Source organism: Oncorhynchus kisutch, linkage group LG26 (assembly GCF_002021735.2).
Source record: "Oncorhynchus kisutch isolate 150728-3 linkage group LG26, Okis_V2, whole genome shotgun sequence".
NCBI lineage: Eukaryota > Metazoa > Chordata > Actinopteri > Salmoniformes > Salmonidae > Oncorhynchus > Oncorhynchus kisutch.
The window spans coordinates 25,581,815-25,600,364 of NC_034199.2; the positions used below are offsets into that span (position 1 = coordinate 25,581,815).

At 46.0% G+C, this 18,550-nt stretch overlaps 1 protein-coding gene across 1 annotated transcript in view; it reads right to left on the reverse strand.

The window, feature by feature from the left end:
* Positions 1–18,550, reverse strand: part of LOC109870906 (immunoglobulin superfamily member 3) — a 101,114-nt gene that overhangs the window by 34,588 nt on the left and 47,976 nt on the right. Inside the window, exons 3-5 of the mRNA XM_020461601.2 lie at positions 16,356–16,775; positions 9,359–9,745; positions 3,968–4,375 (exon numbers count right to left, since the gene is read on the reverse strand). Coding sequence (XP_020317190.1) covers positions 3,968–4,375; positions 9,359–9,745; positions 16,356–16,775 — 1,215 coding nt within the window. The remainder of the gene's footprint in view (positions 1–3,967; positions 4,376–9,358; positions 9,746–16,355; positions 16,776–18,550) is intronic.

Sequence of the window (18,550 nt, forward strand, 5' to 3'; positions counted from 1 at the left end):
AATTCATAAAAAATCCTACAATGTGATTTTCTGGATTTTTTATTTTGTCTGTCATAGTTGAAGTGTACCTATGATGAAAATTACAGGCCTCTCATCTTTATAAGTGGGAGAACTTGCACAATTGGTGGCTGACTAAATACTTTATTGCCCCACTGTACATGTATTTCAGAGAGGGAGAAAGAGAGCGAGAGAGAGAGCGAGAGAGAGAAGCGGTGAGTGAGTGAGACCACTTTCTGATTTTTACAAGATCCGATAATTCATGTCTATGAGACTGTGCAGATTTCCCTATTATTCACTTGTCATCTCTGCCTCCTCTCCTCATCCCTCTCTCCTGGCAGTGAGTTGTCCATTGTGTCCTTCAGGGTGTGTAATCAATGGTTTTATGTCCAGACTGTTGGCTACTGCTGGTTGGCTACTACATTAGACAATAACTCTCGTCTCTCGCTCTCCTTCCATCTCTCGTTCAGCCCTTCCCTCCCTCTCTCTGTCTTCTTCCATCCATCTCCATCACTGTCGGCCTCTGTGATGGGAGAGACAAGTTCACACTGATAATTCCTTTCCTATTATATTACCTTAATATGCCCTTTCCTATGTATGTGTCGTTGTGAGTTGATTGTAAGTGTATGCCTATCACGTGTGTGCATGTTTGCTTATGTATGTGTTTGTTAGGTCTAAGGACCTGGGCTTGTCATCACAGACCTGCCAACCCAATCACTCCTGGGCACTCTTCAGCCAATCAGCTACCAGGATCCCCTAATGAACACTTTCACCATGGCAACGCATCACCTCTCTGTCAAACCCCAGAGGACACTATCACTAATCCCCAAGGGCCAGACAGCCAATTTGGAAAAAGACGCATTGTGAAAAAAGGGAATGGAAGAACAGAAGGAGAAACAGATTAAAGGAGAAGAGAGAGAATAGAGGAGAGGATGAACAGAGGAAAAGAGTGCAGGCCTATTTATACCTTGGCTGACTGTCACTGCTCTTCAGAGGAGACTTCAGTAGAGACTGAGGCAAGCAGATGCTACACATCTTGAAGACACAAGGACGCGCGCAGAGGCACAAACACGTGATACAGACACACACAGGGAAACTGACACACATACTGTATACACAGAGACAGGCATACTGTATGCACAAATAAAATAAAAACAACGTGTAGGAACAATAACAAAATAAACATCTACATAATCTACATACAGGTAACTGCCAAAATAATGGAAAAACTTGAGTAAATGAGGGATGCAAAGTATATTGAAAGCCGGTGCTTCCACACAGGTGTGGTTCCTGAGTATATTAAGTTATTAACATCCCATCATGCTTAGGGTGATGTATAAAAATGCCCAGTTGCCCATTATTTTGGCTACCATGGCTAGAAGAAGAGAGCTCAGTGACTTTGAAAGAGGGGTCTCAAAGGAGCTTAGTGTGTCTCAGTCACCAGATCTCAACCCAGTTGAACACTTATGGGAGATTCTGGAGCGGTGGCCATCAACAAAACACCAAATGATGGAATATCTCATGGAAAAATGGTGTCACATCCCTCTAATATAGTTCCAGACACTTGTAGAATCTATGCCAAGGCACATTGAAGCCGTTCTGGCTCATGGTGGCCCAATGCCCTATAAAGGCATTTTATGTTGGTGTTTACTTTATTTTGTCAGTTACCTATAACTCATCCGTTTTTACTACAACACAACAAATGTCCAATTAAAAAACCGACATATTTTCTCTCCCTCCACAGCACCCCAATACTCTGCTGCAGGGACTAATCCCTTCTGTGTGTGTGTGTGCACTGAGCCCTTGGTTCCCCCAGCGCCTCAGTCAGTGCACCGCTCCACTGCCTCTCTCAGTCAGTCTGTACCAGTGATGTTCAGCTTAACTCACTGACAGAGGAAAGCCTGCCCACTGCTAAACACATTTTCATTTGAATAATTCTAGATCATCTGTGTGTATCGCAAATAGTGCGGGTGTGTCTCAAGTCAAGATTGTGTGTGTTCTGTCCATAATATCATGAAAAATAAAAACTATATCTGAAGTCAGAATGGTGTGTGTGTGTTGTAGTGACACACACCCCCTGGCTCTCCATGAATAAAGCATGCTTTATTTTCCAGCCTCTCAGTGAGCTATTCATCACAATATCTTACAACAGGTAGGAAAATGACTGCCCTCTTTGTGCTCCCGACATCCCCCGCACACGCTTACCAACTATCTAGGACTAGACGTGTGTATTTGGGTGCTCACTCTAGAGAAAATCTAAAGAAATGCCAGCGTTGACCCTAATTTGTGTGTATATGTGTGTGTTTGCCTGTTGCTTAAGCTTACAACTTGTCGTGACAGAGATGACCTTGATGTGTGTGTATATGTGTGTGTTCGCCTGTTGCTTAAGATTACAACTTGTCGTGACAGAGATGACCTTGATATGTATACTGTGTGTGTCCGAGCTGACAAGGTAAAAATCTGTCGTTCTGCCCCTGAGCAAGGCAGTTAACACACTGTTCCCCGGACGCCGATGGCGTGTATGTCGATTAAGGAAGCCCCCCGCACCTCTCTGATTCAGAGGGGTTGGGTTAAATGCAGAAGACACATTTCAGTTGTACAACTAACTAGGTATCCCCTTTCCCTTTATATGCTCTGTGTGTGTGTGTCAGGGTTCCGTGTGTGTGATATATAGATATCTTCCTGATATATATGTCTTCCTGAGTCATTGGGCAGCAGGGTAGCCTAGTGGTTCGAGCGTTGGACTAGGAACCGAAAGGCTGCAAGTTCAAATCCCCGAGCTGACAAGGTACAAATCTGTCGTTCTGCCCCTGAACAGGTAGTTAACCCACTGTTCCTAGGCCGTCATTGAAAATAAGAATGTGTTCTTAACCTTTTTTTGTGTAGGGGGCAATATTTTCATTTTTGGCTAAAAAACGTACCCATTTGAAACTGCCCCAGAAACTAGAATATGCATATAATTGTCAGATTAGGATAGAAAACACTCTAAAGTTTCCAAAACTGTAAAAATATTGTCTGTGATTATAACAGAACTGATATTGCAGGCGAAAGCCTGAGGAAAATCCAATCAGGATGTGCCTCTTATTTTGAAACCTCGCTGTTCCTATGCATGCCTATCCTCCATTTAAAGGGATATCAACCAGATTCCGTTTTCTATGGCTTCCCTAAGGTGTCAACAGTCTTTAGACATAGTTTCAGGCTTTTATTTTGAAAAATGAGCGTGAAGGATCACATTATGTAAGTGGATAGGTCGGGGCTCTCAGAGTGAGTTTTGCGCAACTGAGTAAAGCAGCCATTGTTTCTCCTGCTGTTAATGAAAAAGCTACACACTCGGTTGATATATTATCTAATATATATTTTAAAAACAACTTGATTGATTATAAAAACATTTGACATGTTTCTGTGGACATTATGGATATTATGTGGAATATACGTCTGCGTTGTCGTGACCGCTCTTTCCTGTGGATTTCTGAACATAACGGGACAAACAAATGTTGGTATTTTGGGTATAAACATCATCTTTATGGAACAAAAGGAACATGTGTTGTGTAACTGGGAGTCTTGTGAGTGAAAACATCCGAAGATCAAACTATTTTTTTGATTGCTTTTCTGATTTTCGTGACCTAGCTGCTTAATGCTTAGTGTACATAATGTTATGCTTTGCTATCGATAAACTTACACAAACGCTTGGATTGCTTTCGCTGTAAAGCATCATTTCAAAATCTGAGACGACAGGTGGATTAACAAAAGGCTAAACTGTGTTTTGCAATATTGCACTTGTGATTTCATGAATATGAATATTTTTTTGTAATATTATTTGACTGTGGCGCTATGCTATTCTGCGGTTGCTGATGACAATTATCCCGGTACCGGGATGGGTAGCGTCAAGAAGTTTTAACTGACTTGCCTAGTTAAATAAAGGTTAAAAAACAAAACAAACAAACAAAAATTCCCTACTACACACACTCACCCACGGTCTTAACAGTGATGGTCTTGGTGGCTGATTTCTCTCCTATTATTTCCCAGCTCTGCTCTGGCTCAGTCCCGGCTTCCACCCACTCTGTGGCCGTGCACCGGTACAGCCCCTCGTCCCCAGGCAGGGCGTTGTATAGGGACAGGGTATAGATGTCCTCCCGTACCCTCTCTACCCGGATCTCCCCGTAGCTGGAACGCTCACGGTACCCAGGGCCTGGTCGGACGGTCCCATCGCGGTCTACGGAGACCAGGTCCTGGGGAGAGGTGGAGCCCTGCTTCTCACTCCACTGCCAGGCCACAGAGAGAGGACCCGTGGTGGAGTGGATGGAGCAGGTCAGCTGGACCACGTCCCCCTCCTGGACCTCTGACGAGTTACTGGACAAAGACACTGTGACGTTACTCTCTGGTAGAGGGAGAGAGGAGAGGAGTGGGGAGAGAGAGAGAGAATTCAGAGAGGGAGGGTTGAGGTAGAAGGAGTGACAGAACATATACAAAATAAGTCAAAATGGACCAAAACCTCTCCAATGACATTTTGACAGGGTTTTACATTTAAATAATTAAACACTAGAACCAGGCTTCACATGTAAAACAATTCAGAGGACAAAAAGAACCACGGAAGTATCGTGTCTACCAGTGACTGGAGTATACTACGGACTAGCCTATGCATGTACTGTATTTATGTCACAGCAGCCTGTATCTGTGGAGATGATCACTCGACTCTGAACTTGGGGCAGCTGAGAAAAAGAGAGAGAGGAACTGTCAGAGACACACACAGACCCCAGTGGACTGATGCGTTCTGGTTAGCAGATCCCACTTCTGACACCTAATGTAATGCAGCTGATACCCAGGTCCACCCAGGGCTTAGGGGCCGGGCCTGAGATCACACGGCCCAGCGTCTGAGGGATTCCTCCTCAGAAGAAAGTGCAGGAGGATAAAAGTCTTTAGCTGCCCCTGTGCTTTAAAACAGACCCTCTCTCTCCTTCTCGCATCACTTCAGCGCCTTTCACACACTGCAGAGCCTGGCAGAGCACTGCCCGGCCCCAACACCCCCTTCAACCCTCGGGTGATCTGAGTCTACAGGGAGGGCTTCTTTCTCCTTCCCTCCATCTCGTTTTCTCTGCTGTCAGAGTATGAGGGGTTGACTGGGTGCTAACCACCCCTCCTACCAAGCCCCAGCCCTGGGAGAATACAAAATGAAGCAGCCTTTCCACACTTACATGAACAAATGGAAGGCCTCCATCCCTTTCTCTTCTTCTCTATCTTTTAATTTCACCACAGCTTTACCCCATGTTAAATACATTATACATCCTCTCTGTCTCTCGGCTCTTAGTGTCAATGTGGATTTGTATGAACATCACAGATGGTTAGGCAGGCAGAGGGCAGCTTCTCTCCTCTTCAAACCCGCCTGTTTTTGTCTTTCTCCTCTTTCAATTCTCTCTCTCTCTCTCTCTCTCTCTCTCTCTCTCTACTGCCCGTCTCTCACTCCCTCTTTCCCTTTTCTCTGTGTGTTTGTAATTCATAGCAGCGCGTTTACCCCTCTTCCCTGCCCAAGGTAAACTCATTCATCAGGACTGATTTGTCAGTACTGTTTACACCTCTCTCTTCCCATCCTCCTGCTCTCAACCCTCTCTAACCCATACTACCCCATCACCGCTGTTAATGGGTCCAGATACAAGGGATGGTAACTAGAGGCGGGTGAGCTGGGGGGAGTCAACCTGACCCCATACCCCTCTACCCACTCTCCATTAAGACCTCCCTCCCTGCTGTAACCATGGTTATTAAACATACAATGCTTTTATAGAACATTAAATCTATGTTAGGGAAACAAAAGGTCCCATTAGGGAGAATCCCTGGGGATTACTGGGGCCATGTGGGGGCCAGGGGGTCTTTGTTTTTGGGACAGTTTGGGTGGGAGTGGAGTGAAGTGGGGGGTTCTTGGGTAAGGTCAGGATGGTTGGGTGCAGGTGGTGGATGATGGCATGATTAGGGTGAGTTGGGGTGGGTTGTTATTGTGTTTTTATGCTGGTAACAGCAGGCTTGAGCATTCAACACCAGCCCTTAGAAAGAGAGAGTGAGAGATAGAGAGGCTTTTGAGCTGCAGACTGGGGGACACACTGAACTACTAGACAGAGAGGATACATCAGGATAGAAAGAGAGAGGATGAGAACATTGTGCACTGGAGGTTTTGGGAGGGTTATATTAGCTAGATTAGGCTTCATATCGCCTCCCAGTGTTCCAGCACGCCCCTAGTGGCCAACACTCTGAAAGCCCAGCTGAGTCACTCAGCTCCAGCAGAACACATTAATTTAGCCCGGGGATCCATTAGTGGGCCCTGGAGAGCTAGGCCCCATTCCTTCCTCTATCCTTCTTCACACTCTCATTTCACGGCTGTTAGTTCAGCCTCCTGCATCCTACTCTCCAGCTCTCTCCATTATCCAACCTAGCAGCTCACTCGCAGCTCTGAGCTAAGGAAATGAGAAGGACCATAATACTGCATTACCAATATTTAGCGATCCACTCAGACAGAAAATGAGCGATGGGGGAAAAGTCGACACAGTTTCATATCACAATATTATTTTGAACAATATTATATTGATACTTTGACCCCAAGTACAAATAATATTTGAATTGCTAGGTAGTGTTAGCTACCACTAGTCATCTCTGTACCTGCACCCAAACTCCAGTATTTGTCCTTCTATAGCCTTGAAACAATTGAGACATGGATTGTGTATGTATGCCAATCAGAGGGTAAATGGGCAAGACAACATGTAAGTACCTTTGAACGGGGTATGGTAGTACAGTTGAAGTCGGAAGTTTACATACACCTAGGTAGGAGTCATTAAAACTCATTTTTCAACCACTCCACAAAGTTCTTGTTATGAAACTATAGTTTTGGCAAGTTGGTTAGGACATCTACTTTGTGCATGACACAAGTCATTTTTCCAACAATTGTTTACAGACAGATTATTTCACGTATAATTCACTGTATCACAATTCCAGTGGGTCAGAAGTTTACATACACTAAGTTGACTGTGCCTTTAAACAGCTTGGAAAATTCCAGAAAATGATGTCATGGCTTTAGAAGCCATGACATCATGTGGATGTATTTCAAGGCCTACCTTCAAACTCAGTGCCTCTTTACTTGAAAATCAAAAGAAATCAGCCAAGACCTCAGAAAAATTGTAGACCTCCACAAGTCTGGTTCATCCTTGGGAGCAATTTCCAAACGCCTGAAGGTACCACGTTCATCTGTACAAACAATAGTACGCAAGTATAAACACCACGGGACCATGTAGCTGTCATGCCACTCAGGAAGGAGACTCGTTCTGTCTCCTAGAGATTAACTTACTTTGGTGCGAAAAGTGCTAATCAAACCCAGAACAACAGCAAAGGACCTTGTGAAGATGCTGGAGGAAACAGGTACAAAAGTATATATATCCACAGTAAAACGAGTCCTATATCGACATAACCTGAAAGGCCGCTCAGCAAGGAAGAAGACACCATCCCAACCGTGAAGCACGGGGGTGGCAGCATCATGTGGAGGTGCTTTGCTGCAGGAGGGACTGGTGCACTTCACAAAATAGATGACATCATGAGGACGGACAATTATGTGGATATATTGAAGCAACATCTCAAGACATCAGTCAGGAAGTTAAAGCTTGGTTCCAAATGGACAATGACCCCAAGCATACTTCCAAAGTTGTGGCAAAATGTCTTAAGGACAACAAAGTCAAAGTATTGGAGTGGCCATCACAAAGCCCTGACCTCAATCCAATAGAACATTGGTGTGCGGAACTGAAAAAGCGTGTGCGAGAAAGGAGGCCTACAAACCTGACTCAGTTACACCAGCTCTGTCAGGAGGAATGGGACAAAATTCAAGCTTGTGAAGCTTGTGGAAGACTGCCCGAAAATGTTTGACCCAAGTTAAACAACTTAAAGACAATGCTACCAAATACTAATTGAGCGTATAAACTTCTGACCCACTGGAAATGTGATGAAAGAAATAAAAGCTTAAATAATTCTCTCTCCTACTATTCTGACATTTCACATTCCCAGTGAGGCATTTCACAATAAAATAAAGTGGTGATCATAACTGACCTAAAACATGGAATTTTTACTAGAATTAAAAGCCAGGAATTGTGAAAAACTGGGTTTAGGTATATGTAAACTTCCGACTTCAACTATAGGTGCCAGGTGCAACAGTTTGTGCCAGGAATTGCAACGCTGCTGGGTTTTTCACACTCAACCAGTTTCCCATGTGTTTGAAGAATGGTCCACCACCCAAAGGACATCCAGCCAACTTGACACAACTGTTGGAAGCATTGGAGTCAACATGGGCCAGCATCCCTGTGGAACGCTTTCGACACCTTGTAGAGTCCATGCCCCGACGAATTGAGGCTGTTCTGAGGGGGGAAAAAAGGTGTCGAAGGTGTTCCTAATGTTTGGTGTACTCAGTGTATAGTGAGCAATATGTTTGGAACAGAAAATCGCAATAAAATCCAAGTATCGAATCGCAAGTATCACAATACATATCGTATCGGCACCCAAGTATCATGATATCATCTTGTGAGGTCCCAGGCAATTCTCAGCCCTATAGAAAATAATGGTGTAATAAAGAGCGGTTTATTCTCAGTGAGACTCACGGTCCACAATAGAGGCTCTATTGTTCTCTGGAATAGAGGTATCTGACCTCTGCTCTGGGAGGATGCATAATGTATATCATTAGAAAAGCATACTACTATCAACGTGTCAATCAAATGTCGTTTAACTCAGTGGTTCCCAAACTGAGAAACGCGCCTCCCGTGGGGGACGCGACGGGTCGGCCGGGGGGTGAAGAGGCGCAGGGGCCCCAACTCTTTAAACCTATTCTTGAAAATTGTAATAATAATGCAAGGTGCAATTTAGAAATGATCAGTTCCTCTTGTCATATTAGTCATTACATACCTTAGAGAGCCATTTATAACCATCCAGAAATGTCCAGATCAACTTGCCCATGTATGCCCATAGATATTGTTGTAATTTTTTGGTCAATCAAATATCACATGAATACAGATTAGACATGGCAAAATGTATAGAATTTCAAGGAAATTTGCTTTAAAACTGCTAAATGTTCTTTGCACCCAATGACAAAATGTGTAGAATTGCATGAAATAATCTTTAAACCTGCTAAATGTTCTCTCCACTAACAAGAGGGGTGTGAACAGTTTGTGTCATGAACAGTGCTTTTGCCCATAGAAATAGATGTGGTGCACGCAGGGAGGGGCGCAATGTTCCCCAGTGCTGGAAGGGGGGCCCTCAAGTGAAAAAGTTTGGGAACCCTTGGTTTAACTGACCAAGAGGCTTTTTACTACCAAAGGGGCCAATAGCGTGCCGTGTTGATACTCACTGATGGGCTGGACGGTGATCTGGACGTTGCGGGACCTCTTGCTCCGGTCTATAAAGTCCCCAGTGGGCGTCTTCTCCCTCTCCGTGACTCTACAGATGTATTTCCCAGCATCCTCTGGTCGGAGGCGCTGCAACTTTAGCAGGTGCACGGCGGGGCTCTCCTTACGCACGGTCATGTGACCGGCGGCCTCGCGTGCCACATAGTCGGGTCCCAGGACGGGCACAGCGCTGGGCCCTATCACGGCAACCGACGAGCTGCTGAACACCCACGACACCGAGAAGAAGCGCTCAGGCACGCTCTGGGCATCGATGGTGCAGCGTAGCTCCAGCGGCTCGCCCGCCGTGAAGGACCGCCGCTCCGTGCTCACCTGGATAGAGAAGTCCCGATCTGGGGGAGAGAGAGATAAAATGAGCTAAAAAGCAGAGTTTAGCTCCTCCTGTCTCCAGATAGCACATGTCAACACATCTTCACACTCCAGTCCTTAATGAAAAGAGATGGATGTTACTTTCCACCAGGATGCTGAAGTCCCGATCTGGGGGTATGGAAGGAGAGGGGGAAGGAAAGGGGAGAGGGATAAGAGAAATTGTCATCCCCTATTTTAACATTTAGCATCAGTATGGTTTCAGCTGCCAGTTTCTCCCAAAGACAGAGAGAGGGAAGGAGTCATCAACTCTGATTTAGCTGTTGCATATCACATATTTCCTCATCCTCATATAACGCATGAGAGCATGACAAGCTGCTCGGGATAGAGACCTTCTTTAAATACCAGCATATGAAATTCAAATGCATCACACTAACACATTCTATTCTTTAATGTCTGCTGCCTGTCACATTGGGTGCAGAGAGAGCAAGAGAAAGAGGAGAGAGAGAGAAAGAGAAAGGGGGGTGGTCACACAAGGGGTCAGCTATGCCCAGAGTGAAGCACAGCTCCTACAGCCGCCTCCTCTCCTCTCTCATCCTCCTCTCCCCTTGGTTTCACCTCCAACACAGAAACACAGCGAATTAAGATTCTCTACAGCAGACGAAAAAAGCCTCGCCATTCCGCTCGTCTCCTTCGCTCTTCCTGACAGAAGAGAGAGGAGAGGAGGCCGAGCAAACATTATCAGTGTAGCTGTCTCTGCATACACCTCTGACTGGGCTCCTAATTATAGATGGACTCTGCACACAGCGGCACCAGCTTTTATTTACAGTATTCATTTCAACATGCTTCTCCACCTGCATTGCTTGCTGTTTGGGGTTTTAGGCTGGGTTTCTGTACAGCACTTTGAGATATCAGCTGATGTACGAAGGGCTATATAAATAAATTTGATTTGATTTGATTTGATGATGAGTGGCGGTATGCTCTGTGCATCTCATTCCCTCTCTCAGAGAGGTGCTAGCCCCTGGCTGTAATTATAAAGACTTTTAACAGACTTCCTGACAAAACACAGTCGTGGAAAAGTTCAAAGCCTGCCATTTGAAGAGGGGAGGGGGGTGACTGTTTACACGTACACACACACAGTGAACTTTCATGCTGAGCGCTTGTCTCTAAAATAACAATGAGCCTAATAGCTAACAGTCTGGCACTGCCTGGACAGATACAAGCAGACTCACACACAAACAGGTCATCACTAACAGAGTGGAAAGCAGATGCCAAAACAAAGGCAAGTGACGATCATTGACCAATGAAGCGGCAGGATATTGCATTGTGACATCAGATCTGTATTCCTGGATCTAAACTCATGTTGCTGTGACCTGCTTTACAAGGACAACTTAGAGTTCAGCAACAAACATGGCCTTGGGACACTGGGTCGTACTCACTGGGCACCAAACTGAAGCAAACAGATGAAAATGGGGAGTTACCATCTCAACTTGTCCAATAAGAAATGCTTTTTACGTTTTCCATTGCACAACGTTTTTAAACTTTTTGCTACTTCCGGCGCCGACAGAGATGGCCGCCTCGCTTCGCGTTCCTAGGAAACTATGCAGTTTTTTGTTTTTTTACGTGTTATTTCTTACACTAGTACCCCAGGTCATCTTAGGTTTCATTACATACAGCCGAGAAGAACTACTGAATATAAGATCAGCGTCAACTCACCATCAGTACGACCAAGAATGTTTTTCGCGATGCGGATCCTGTGTTCTGCCTTACAACCAGTGCAACGGAGCGGATTACATGCAGCGACCCAAAGAAACGACTCAGAAAAAGAGGGAAACGAAGCGGTCTTCTGGTCAGACTCCGGAGACGGGCACACCGTGCACCACTCCCTAGCATTCTTCTTGCCAATGTCCAGTCTCTTGACAACAAGGTTGATGAAATCCGAGCAAGGGTAGCATTCCAGAGGGACATCAGAGACTGTAACGTTCTCTGCTTCACGGAAACATGGCTAACTGGAGAGACGCTATCCGAAGCGGTGCAGCCAGCGGGTTTCTCCACGCATCGCGCCGACAGAAACAAACATCTTTCTGGTAAGAAGAGGGGCGGGGGCGTATGCCTTATGACCAACGTGACATGGTGTGATGAAAGAAACATACAGGAACTCAAATCCTTCTGTTCACCTGATTTAGAATTCCTCACAAATCAAATGTAGACTGCATTATCTACCAAGAGAATTCTCTTCGATTATAATCACAGCCGTATATATCCCCCCCCCCCCCCAAGCAGACACATCGATGGCTCTGAACGAACTTTATTTAACTCTCTGCAAACTGGAAACGATTTATCCGGAGGCTGCATTCATTGTAGCTGGGGATTTTAACAAGGCTAATCTGAAAACAAGACTCCCTAAATTTTATCAGCATATCGATTGCGCAACCAGGGGTGGAAAGACCCTGGATCATTGTTACTCTAACTTCCGCGACGCATATAAGGCCCTGCCCCGCCCCCCTTTCGGAAAAGCTGACCACGACTCCATTTTGTTGATCCCTGCCTACAGACAGAAACTAAAACAAGAAGCTCCCACGCTGAGGTCTGTCCAACGCTGGTCTGACCAAGCTGACTCCACACTCCAAGACTGCTTCCATCACGTGGACTGGGAGATGTTTCGTATTGCGTCAGACAACAACATTGACGAATATGCTGATTCGGTGTGCGAGTTCATTAGAACGTGCGTTGAAGATGTCGTTCCCATAGCAACGATTAAAACATTCCCTAACCAGAAACCGTGGATTGATGTCCGCATTCGTGTGAAACTGAAGGCGCGAACCACTGCTTTTAATCAGGGCAAGGTGTCTGGTAACATGACTGAATACAAACAGTGCAGCTATTCCCTCCGCAAGGCTATCAAACAAGCTAAGCGCCAGTACAGAGACAAAGTAGAATCTCAATTCAACGGCTCAGACACAAGAGGCATGTGGCAGGGTCTACAGTCAATCACGGACTACAGGAAGAAACCCAGCCCAGTCACGGACCAGGATGTCTTGCTCCCAGGCAGACTAAATAACTTTTTTGCCCGCTTTGAGGACAATACTGTGCCACTGACACGGCCTGCAACGAAAACATGCGGTCTCTCCTTCACTGCAGCCGAAGTGAGTAAGACATTTAAACGTGTTAACCCTCACAAGGCTGCAGGCCCAGACGGCATCCCCAGCCGCGCCCTCAGAGCATGCGCAGACCAGCTGGCCGGTGTGTTTACGGACATATTCAATCAATCCCTATACCAGTCTGCCGTTCCCACATGCTTCAAGAGGGCCACCATTGTTCCTGTTCCCAAGAAAGCTAAGGTAACTAAACGACTACCGCCCCGTAGCACTCACATCCGTCATCATGAAGTGCTTAGAGACTAGTCAAGGACCATATCACCTCCACCCTACCTGACACCCTAGACCCACTCCAATTTGCTTACCGCCCAAATAGGTCCACAGACGATGCAATCTCAACCACACTGCACACTGCCCTAACCCATCTGGACAAGAGGAATACCTATGTGAGAATGCTGTTCATCGACTACAGCTCGGCATTCAACACCATAGTACCCTCCAAGCTCGTCATCAAGCTCGAGACCCTGGGTCTCGACCCCACCCTGTGCAACTGGGTACTGGACTTCCTGACGGGCCGCCCCCAGGTGGTGAGGGTAGGCAACAACATCTCCTCCCCGCTGATCCTCAACACTGGGGCCCCACAAGGGTGCGTTCTGAGCCCTCTCCTGTACTCCCTGTTCACCCACGACTGCGTGGCCACGCACGCCTCCAACTCAATCATCAAGTTTGCGGACGACACAACAGTGGTAGGCTTGATTACCAACAACGACGAGACGGCCTACAGGGAGGAGGTGAGGGCCCTCGGAGTGTGGTGTCAGGAAAATAACCTCACACTCAACGTCAACAAAACTAAGGAGATGATTGTGGACTTCAGGAAACAGCAGAGGGAACACCCCCCCCATCCACATCGATGGAACAGTAGTGGAGAGGGTAGCAAGTTTTAAGTTCCTCGGCATACACATCACAGACAAACTGAATTGGTCCACTCACACAGACAGCATCGTGAGGAAGGCGCAGCAGCGCCTCTTCAACCTCAGGAGGCTGAAGAAATTCGGCTTGTCACCAAAAGCACTCACAAAGTTCTACAGATGCACAATCGAGAGCATCCTGGCGGGCTGTATCACCGCCTGGTAAGGCAACTGCACCGCCCTCAACCGTAAGGCTCTCCAGAGGGTAGTGAGGTCTGCACAACGCATCACCGGGGGCAAACTACCTGCCCTCCAGGACACCTACACCACCCGATGCTACAGGAAGGCCATAAAGATCATCAAGGACATCAACCACCCGAGCCACTGCCTGTTCACCCCGCTGTCATCCAGAAGGCGAGGTCAGTACAGGTGCATCAAAGCTGGGACCGAGAGACTGAAAAACAGCTTCTATCTCAAGGCCATCAGACTGTTAAACAGCCACCACTAACATTGAGTGGCTACTGCCAACACACTGTCAATGACACTGACTCTACTCCAGCCACTTTAATAATGGGAATTGATGGGAAATGATGTAAATATATCACTAGCCACTTTAAACAATGCTACCTTATATAATGTTACTTACCCTACATTATTCATCTCATATGCATACGTAGATACTGTACTCTATATCATCGACTGCATCCTTATGTAATACATGTATCACTAGCCACTTTAACTATGCCACTTGGTTTACATACTCATCTCATATGTATATACTGTACTCGATATCACCTACTGTATCTTGCCTATGCTGCTCTGTACCATCACTCATTCATATATCCTTATGTACATATTCTTTATCCCCTTACACTGTGTATAAGACAGTAGTTTTTTGGAATTGTTAGTTAGATTACTTGTTCGTTATTACTGCATTGTCGGTACTAGAAGCACAAGCATTTCGCTACACTCGCATTAACATCTGCTAACCATGTGTATGTGACAAATAAAATTTGATTTGATTTGATTTGCTATGATGCGTCTTCATGAATACTGCCATGAACTGTGCCTGGGCAATACTGAGAGGTGAGAGACACGGAGGAAGGGAGGAGCTAAAAGTGGAGACATGCACCTGTCAACAGTTTGTAATAAATTAAACGTGAAAAGAAACAGGCCAATCAGATGCAGCGAGAGAGTAGGAAGTTAGAAAAGAAGAGAGTTGGGAAAAGATAAAAGGGGGCAAGGGAGAGATGTGGGATGAGACGTTAAAGGGAGAAACAGAGAGGGTCTGAAAAAAGAAAGGCAAGGAGAGCAGAGAACAAGAAAGATAAAGTGAAAAAAAAAGAGAGGTTTAAAGATATGTAGAGGGAGAGATGTGACGAGAAAGGGAGAGAATGATAAAGTGAGGGAGAGAGAGAGATGGAAAGAGAAGAGGTCCATTAGGATTCTGTCCTTGTCTAGCCTCTCTCCTCTCTGTCTGTGGGTGATTAGCCAGTGATGGGGCTGTCTCAGGGTCCTCTCTCTCCCTCCCTCTAATACACACAGCCTAATGAAAGAGCCTCCAACACACACACACAATCAGTAGACACATACACGCCCTGCTCTACTCCCTTTGTCACACTACAACACTCCCATCCATTTTAGATGATAAAAAAAGAGAGTGAAGAGAGGGGGTGTAAGATGCAGAGCTCTATGTGCCTCTCTTGGCTAACTTATTGCTCTTCTGAGAGACAGAGTCTTCCTATCGAACATCCTCTGATCACAATCTGGGGTGCCATTAACAATCAATGAATAATTCCACTGTCATTCTGCAACAACAACAAAAAATTATACAAATGTTTTGCACCATATATCTACTGGAATGGTGTTCCTGGATCTGGAGAAAGACAGTATTGTACTGTACAGTGGCCCTGTATGTAATGTGTGTGTTGGGGGATTTTGCTATCCGGAACAACTAGAAGTCCTCACAAGGATAGTACAGTGTGTGTGTAGTTCAGACTCTGTTCTTGTGCCCTGTCTGCTGGGTTAGAGGTCGACAGCTAATTATAAGATCATTATCATAAGAAGCATACTATCTCTTCTGTCTCGCTCTCTCGCCTGTTCCGCTCCACCATCCTCCTATCTCTGGGGGAATTTCCCCAGTATAACCGTGGATGGCTGAGAGATTTAACTCTCGTCACAAACAGAGCAGTATGTGTCATATACAGTAGACGAGCCCAGACACAAAGGGAGTTTCACTGTAAGATACACAGAGGGAACACTGAGGAATAGAAATGACATTTCGTCTCTGACTTCAAGGTCACAGGAAGCCCAATGAGATGACGTACTACTATCACTACTATCATGAAACACTCCATTATTGTCAGGGTGTGTGTACTTCCTGCTTCCTGACCCTGTGCAATCTCTGACCCTTGTAACGATCCAGCTTTGTGTTTCCTGTATGCCAGTCAACACATGCACGAATACACTGATAAGGGCAGTCTGTAGAGGTTTGGTAAGCTCTCCTTAGTGCTCTAATGAGCTTAGTGAGAGATACTGATCAGCTCTCGGAGAGTGTGTATGACGAGTCACAACCTTACACACACACACACACACAAACAATCTCACCACTCCCGTCGCCCCCTACTGACCAGTGGGCTGTATACGTAGCTGGGTCTTGTCGGCCTGCTTGCGGGTCATGGCGAACCAGCTGCGGTCGGGGTCCTGGATCCACTCTGCAGCCTGGCAGTAGAGCAGGCCCTGGTCAGCAGGCTGCAGCCGGTGGATGGTCAGCCTGTAGGACGTAGCGCTGGTCTTATCCAGTCTCAGGTCTCCTGAGGTCATCCTCTGTTTGTATGGCCCGCCGGCCCGGAGGACAAAGTCCCGGGACAGAGTGAGGATCTCCAGGGGTGGGGCGACAGCGTCTTCTGGGGAGCGCAGGTACCAACCCACAGACAGGTGTGTGTGCTGCTCCGTCGCCCGGGATACCTCACAGCTGAGCTGGAGCGTGTCTCCCTCCACCTGGGAGAGGGTCTGTGGCGGTGCGGCGACGGTGAGGGAGTCGGGGATGACTGCAGGAGGAGAGGAGAGGAGAGAAAGAAGGAGAGAAAAGATGAGTGTCACATCAGTGGTTCAGTGTTTGCTTAGCACATGGATCAAAGTTGTGGCTTTCATTCCCACATATACAATATTTACACATGTAAACTTTAAGTGGCTTTAGATTAGCATTTGCTATAGGACATTGTTGTTATATTTCTGTTACATCAGCCCTTTGCGTTGACACCTTCTCTTGCGTATAGCATAACCCTCTCAGACATACAGTACCTCTCCCTCCCCTCATAGACCTCACACACAAGCTGTTCACTCCCTTACCATCGGGCGGACGGTATCGGCATGAGGTCTGATACCAACAGGCTCAAAGATAGAAACTATCTACAAGCTATCAGACTGCTGAACACTTGAACTGGACTGACCACCTGCTCAGACTCTTCACACTTTAGCTCTCTCACACACACACACACACACACACACACACACACACCTCTTATTATTATTGCTAAATATTGCACAATAAAAATAAAAAAACACTTGCCCCCCCCGGTTCCCCCTTCCCCAAAACACGTGTAAATATTGCACTATAAATTGTGCCTTTCTGTATTATAATTAAACTATAAATGTCAAAAACACCAGCCATCCTAGTCATGGACTGTTCTCTCTCCTTCCGTACGGCAAGCGGTACCGGAGCACCAAGTCTAGGTCCAAGAGGCTTCTAAACAGCTTTTAACCCCAAGCCATAAGACTCCTGAACAGCTAATCAAAAAGCTACCCAGACTCCTCTTTTACGCCCCTGCTACTCTGTTTGTCTATGCATAGTCACGTTACCTCTACCTACATAATATCTCAATTACATCCACTAACCGGTGCCCCTACACACGGACCCTATCGGTACCCCCTGTATATAGCATCGCTACTGTTATTTTACCAATTACATCCACTAACCGGTGCCCCCACACACTGACCCTATCGGTACCCCCTGTATATGGCCTCGCTACTGTTATTTTACCAATTACATCCACTAACCGGTGCCCCCACACACTGACCCTATCGGTACCCCCTGTATATAGCCTCCACACTGACCCTATCGGTACCCCCTGTATATAGCCTCCACACTGACCCTATCGGTACCCCCTGTATATAGCCTCCACATTGACTTACTTAACATCGATTTTTTTAAACTGCATCGTTGGTTAAGGGCTTGTAAGTAAGCATTTCACTGTAAGGTCTACTACATCTGTTGTATTCGGTGCATGTGACAAATAACATTTTTGATTTGATTTATTCTATCCTACTGAGCTATTTCCTTTATGTTCATATTCTTATATTTCTTATTGTTGTTGCATTGTTGGATGGTGTACACAATGTGTATCCTGTATATACAAAAAAAAAACGTGAAACTTGTAACTCCACACACACACACACACACACACACACACACACACAGTGTTCAACAAGCCAGGGCACGTTCTCCTGACTGACAGCCCTAACCCTGTGAAGCCTCAGACGGAGGTCTACCAGATCACACACTCTAAATATACAGACAATGGATTTGGAATGAGAACACATTTCAGCATTAGCTAGCATCTAAAACTGACAACAGAGAGAGTCAAACCCGGCCGGTTAAGAACAGAGAGAAAGAGGAAAAGCAGGAGACAAGAAGAGAGTGACATGACAGGTTTGAGAGGGAGGAGTGGTAAAACACTATACATCTCCAGAAATAAACCCTGGTTACTCTGTCTGGAGACAGGGATCGGCAGGCGGCAGGAATATTATGGGATGGAAGACTAAA